The sequence below is a fragment of the Tigriopus californicus genome, chromosome 11 (assembly GCF_007210705.1).
Source record: "Tigriopus californicus strain San Diego chromosome 11, Tcal_SD_v2.1, whole genome shotgun sequence".
Classification (NCBI taxonomy): Eukaryota; Metazoa; Arthropoda; class Copepoda; order Harpacticoida; family Harpacticidae; genus Tigriopus; species Tigriopus californicus.
This window is the reverse complement of record NC_081450.1, coordinates 3,784,947-3,790,347: the sequence shown is the minus strand read 5'-3', so window position 1 is coordinate 3,790,347 and position 5,401 is coordinate 3,784,947. Positions and strand designations below refer to the sequence as shown.

At 37.8% G+C, this 5,401-nt stretch overlaps 1 protein-coding gene across 1 annotated transcript; it reads left to right on the top strand.

Moving 5' to 3' along the window:
- The first annotated feature begins 297 nt into the window (after nt 1-297).
- Nucleotides 298-5,156, top strand: LOC131890914 (FMRFamide-activated amiloride-sensitive sodium channel-like). The gene is made up of 4 exons (XM_059240362.1): nt 298-1,067; nt 1,144-1,703; nt 3,975-4,266; nt 4,631-5,156. Exons 1-4 carry the CDS (start codon nt 894-896, stop codon nt 5,114-5,116), a joined length of 1,512 nt encoding a protein of 503 aa, XP_059096345.1. The 5' UTR covers nt 298-893; the 3' UTR covers nt 5,117-5,156.
- Nucleotides 5,157-5,401: the final 245 nt, after the last annotated feature.

Below are 5,401 nucleotides of genomic sequence, written 5' to 3'. Positions count from 1 at the left end.
ATTACTCCAAATTCAAAAGAAAAATCAAAACAAAACCGTCCAATCAAGACTATAAATGACATTTCCGCTCCTTTTGAAAAATTCGTCGTCAGGATTAGAGCTCGCATTGTCACCTAAAATTGGTTCCGATTATTTTCCATTGTTATGAAATTTGCCTTCTTGGATTTTGGAGGCAGCGCCCGTCAGAGGTCGCTATTCATAGTACTTTTCTACTAGAGAGCCCTGATAAGGAGGGTCAAAGTTTGTTATTCTTGCTCTCTAGCGGCTCAACAGCGCAAACCAGCAGATAATGGCCCTGTCTTTTGAGCAACTCTGTTCAATTTGCTTCAATCATTTCAATCTACTTCTCTTTTGCAATCGCGTTTTCTGTTTTGCAATTTAATGGGTAGCACGCAATTCAAGCTCTCCGTCTTTAGTTCTTGTGAGTCTCCAATATTGCTTCTATAAGCAGGATAAGTTAAAATATTAATAAATGCTCCATTGGATGAAGGTCCAAAACAATTCATTGATTGACAGTAATGGACAACGACGATAAACAACGATCGTCATCCTTGGTGATTGATGAGAGTTGGTCATAATTTACTTGCTGCTCTCATGTCTGTGCATGAGGAAATTCCATGTTCTTAAAAAAATCCTGAATTCTGTGGGATGGCGATATATTGCATACCATGTCAACACTCATTTCATGCCCGACGCAGCAACTTAATGCCTTGTATTTACAACTCCTTTTTCATAAGCTTTTCTATGTAATGGAATAACGCCCTCTTGTTTGGCTTTGACATGAGAATTCTACAATACGAGCTCGCAATTAGGAAAGTCAGCCTCGTATGAACGCCCTTGATATGCGTTATTTGTTGTAAGAAAGTCAATTACTGTTGAGTTTAGTATTATACATGGAGCAGATAGTGCAATCGTTGAGTGGCCTTCCTGGGTTTTCTAACTCAATCCGGACCACTGGAATCCGTTCCAAGATTTGGCTCATGTTGGGCATCATTGGATTGATTCTCACATTTATTCGGATAATCGCTGTCACGAAGGAATTTCTTCAAGGCCCCGTCTTGACCCAGGTTCGAAGGCACATGGGCTTAAAGTCTGGCTTAGGCTGAAGTTGATAAATAAACAAAAAGTAACACTTGGTTTCAGGTGGATTTGAGGACCGCTTCAGAGTCCAGTTCATTTCCAGCAGTTACTATTTGCACTCTCAACCAAGTTAGTTGTGCCAAAGCCTTTCAAATAAATGAGCTATTGGAAGAAGCTATGAAAAATAAGAATAGCCTGAACCAAGAACAAATTCGAGAGAACTTACCAAAAACCTGTCGGTTATTTGAAATGGCCGGATGTTCAACCAATTGTTCTGATGGAGGGCAGTTTCTAAATACCTCTTTTGAAGATCTTTATAACTCGTTGCAACGCGAAACTAAGATTGCCATTGGCGAATCATTGGAAACTACCATGTTAGAATTCAAATACTCCAATGCAGTTCAAAACTCCAGTTCTTGGACCATCTACTATTTGCCAATGACTGGGATTTGCTTCCACTTCAACTATATGGGTTTGGTCAAGGAAGCAGGAGTGGGAGAAGAAAATGGAATGGAATTGCTCATTCGGCTAAATTCGGACCCCAATCTACGAGAAGGAATACAAGATGGTAAACACGGATTGACCTTGACCATTCAAAGCCCTTTGGCGTTTCCTGCTCTAACGTGAGTAATCCATCATAAATGTCATGACCGGGATGGCCCCACAAATGTTTTAATAACTCAACAAAATGTTATTAACTGTTGTAACTAACTAGGGGTGCAGGTTTACGAATGGATTTCTAGACACTGGATGTCGGACGGACGACCACTCGGCTGGTAAAACAGTACAATGCATGATGCCCTGGGAATTGATCGCAAACCGATTTATTGTACTGCTTAACCAACCAAGTGTCTAGAAATCTATTGTTTAGGCCAATGAAATCGGCCTTAAAGCAAGCACGAAAATGTCAAAAAGATTGGCAAATGAATTAGCATATCGAATAAAAGAGTCCCTCTTTGCCTTGATTATTTTATGAACATAACTGCATCAAATCTTAGATTACAATCAAAATATTTGAAAACACTAGTAGGAGGTACTTGGGACCCTGAATCAAAGACGTACAAGGTTTGCTAATGGTACTGTTGTGCTCAAATTGGCCATTTCCTTGTTTGTTTGATTATTTGATTGAAATTTTAAGGTATTTGCTGGTTTGCAAATATTTGATCTAGAGTGCCTGACTAGCCCTCTAATTTGATCCATATTCAAATAAGTTCAGTGCTGCTAAACCGACTTGACTTCAACAGCAAGCTAGTTATGCTGATACTTAATCATTTTGTAGTCCTTTAATTCTTACAAACTATTTACTTGCATTCAAAACTTTGGTTTGGAGTCTTAGTGAACTTATGAAAAGGTGGACCGGGACAGAAGAGCTATTTTCAATCTGTGACTCACTAAACAGAGTACAGGACAAACTCTTATGCCAAGCCTTACTTTTGGGATGAACTTTACAACCCTGAAATATTCTTAGGTCTGTTTTGCTCCATCTGATTAGTCAGTTCACATGAATAATTGCGGGAATCTTGCACATCTACTTGAATCAGTACTTCGGAAAAGTGCGTAATCGAACATCCAGTTTCTGTCAATTTTGTAATGACTCAGTTTCATCCATTTTGTTGTCCAATGTCTCGCTATGTCCCTCAAGAGCTCAAAATCTGAAATAATGCCACTCAAAACGCACTTAAGGGGTAATTTTGAAAATGTGATTTACAATCATCATGAGCATATTTAGTTACGCACTCACTTGAATTCTGAGGACAATACACACAAAAAACAAGTTTTTGGATTTGATCGCTTCTTGAAGACTTTCTTGTAACTGATTAAAAAACCTTCTTTGAAGCTTCATTGATTTGAGTGAAAGTTTCATTTATTGCTCAATTAAGTAGCCTATGTAGGGTTCTGAAATGAATTTTCATGAATCTGCTTTTTGAGCGTTTTAAATATGGTTGTTTAACGTTTTGAGTGAATTTGAAATTTTGAAAGAAAAAGAAAAATGATGTTTGATTTTTGTGAAATAGAAAATCAATAACTGGGGCATTGTGGGGCTAAAAACGGTGAAATTTGGTCCATTAAATCCCAAGTAACAAAGTAGCGATGTAATAGATTATATCATAATTTATAATCAAGTGTTAACTAAGTATGGTCCCAATTTTAATGAATAAGGTTTTGAAAATTTCAGTACTTATTATGCTTTTAGGCTTGTAAGCTTATTAAATGGGCTAGAAATACATGAAGCAACAAAATCAAAATTGTTCCCTATGGCTTTCTGAGGTAGAATAATACCACGATGAGTCTGGGCATATCCCTGGAAACTTGATGGGGCCTTGTAAACACCGCGTCACGATGCAATACCAATTTGATATGTATCAAGTACACAGTTCTTTTTATTTACTATTGGACTTTATATTTATGCCAATGAAACTGACCAATTTAAGCCAAATTGTTTCAGTACAAGTATTTGAACTTATCGCCGGCGAACTTTGTGGCAACCCTGGGGTTAAATCTGCTGTGATATCACATTTAAGTCACCTATTTTATCATTCCGACCAATGTATTCTGCCACTTACCGGTTTTTGTATGCAATGTTTTTACACATATTGTTATATACTTTGCGAGTTGACATGACCAAGAGCCGCAATTGAGATTAATTTTAGTTTGATTGTAAAAATTAATTCTAAAAAATCTCTTATCCATGGACTGTTGGTGGAAACAAGCAATTGCTTACTCAGAACTTGAAGTATTATACGCACACCAAAAAATATTTTGTAAAGAAAAAACATTTCCCACCACCAGGGCAGGTGCTGGCAAAACCTGAACTTTTGTAATGTTACTGAAGCAAATCCATCATTTACGGCTCTTCATTGTACGTATGTATAATGCACATACTATATCCACAGGCTCAACCGAATCGATTTGGAACCGGGTATGGCTCATCGCATTCCAATGAGTCGTGGTTCCTGGACATTTTTAAGAAACTGTATATCAAATTGGAATGATGCTGCTATTCAAGCGTTTAAGAACGAGAAGTTCATGAAGGCATACGGTAATTTACATTATGATCAAAGTGTTTGCAACCACTATTGTCAAGTGGAGGCCATATACAACAAGTGTGGATGCATTTCAACATCTCATGAGATACCTGAGGCTCGTAGGTATGTGTTTGTTGAGGCAAATGGAACAATTAGCCGGGTAAGTGAAATCTTTATTCGGCTTCCTTCCATCCAGGACACTTGTGGCTTTCTACATATCTGTCGCTCTCAATTTATGACAATTGCTGAATATGCATTTTCTTGAATGTTGGACTTAAACCGAGAATGTGTTCTTTCTTCACTTGAGAGAGGGCTGTATCATCTGTGAATATGTGACATTAAGTAATTAGATCATATTTCCAGCACTCATGTGTTTCTCCATTAAATTTGAAATTGCGTCGAGATTTGAATTTTCTCAAGTATTCTTTTTCGTTACATGAATATCATAACGAATCTGCATTGACTGTCTTGATCTTTGATCAAAATATTGGAGAATTCTTTAGAGATTCTTACAACATTTCCAGTCTTGCCTCTCCAAAGATGAAGAATGCACTTCGGCCTCAATTGTGGCTGATCCCGAAATTACTTGTGGATGCAAGTTGAGTTGCTTCGAGGAGACTTTTGATATGTTGCCCTCGCAAGGTAAATGGCCCGGAGATTCATCCTGGAAGCGGATTGCCAAGCAATTTGGAATCCCTAGGCCGATTGTCAATGTCACGGATATGACGAGCTTTGAGGATGTTAATATTGAGAAATATTCGGACTTTCTGTGGCGGAAGAAAGTGGACAGATCAGTCATGAAGATACGGATCTTTTTGCGGACCAGGGAGAGTCTCGAGTTCAAGGAGAAAAAGAAATTTGAAACACATTGGGAGGTTCTGGCCAAGATGGGAGGATCCATGTCTGTGTTCATGGGATTATGTTTTGTGGCCATTATTGAAGTGATTGGAACCTATGTCGTTGGCTTTTGGTCGATTATATCATGTCAAATATGTAAAAATGATAAATAATAAAGAGGGAGGAACTATTCTTGCATCTTTTACCTAACTATCAGCCCTTTTGTTAATTCATATGTTAAGCTTTTATTTCAGCAGCAAAGTTAGCCTTATTACGATTCATATTCAACAACGAATGGACCAGTTTTGACTAGGATTCCGATCAACCTTATATTCAAGGACTAGCCAGATCCGCCAAGTCTAATTCGTTGGTCGATCAAATGATATAGGAAAATGGAAGTTAAGTAAATAGAATGAATTTTTCGTCTAGTAGCGTTAAGGAAGTCAAAAAAAAGAATA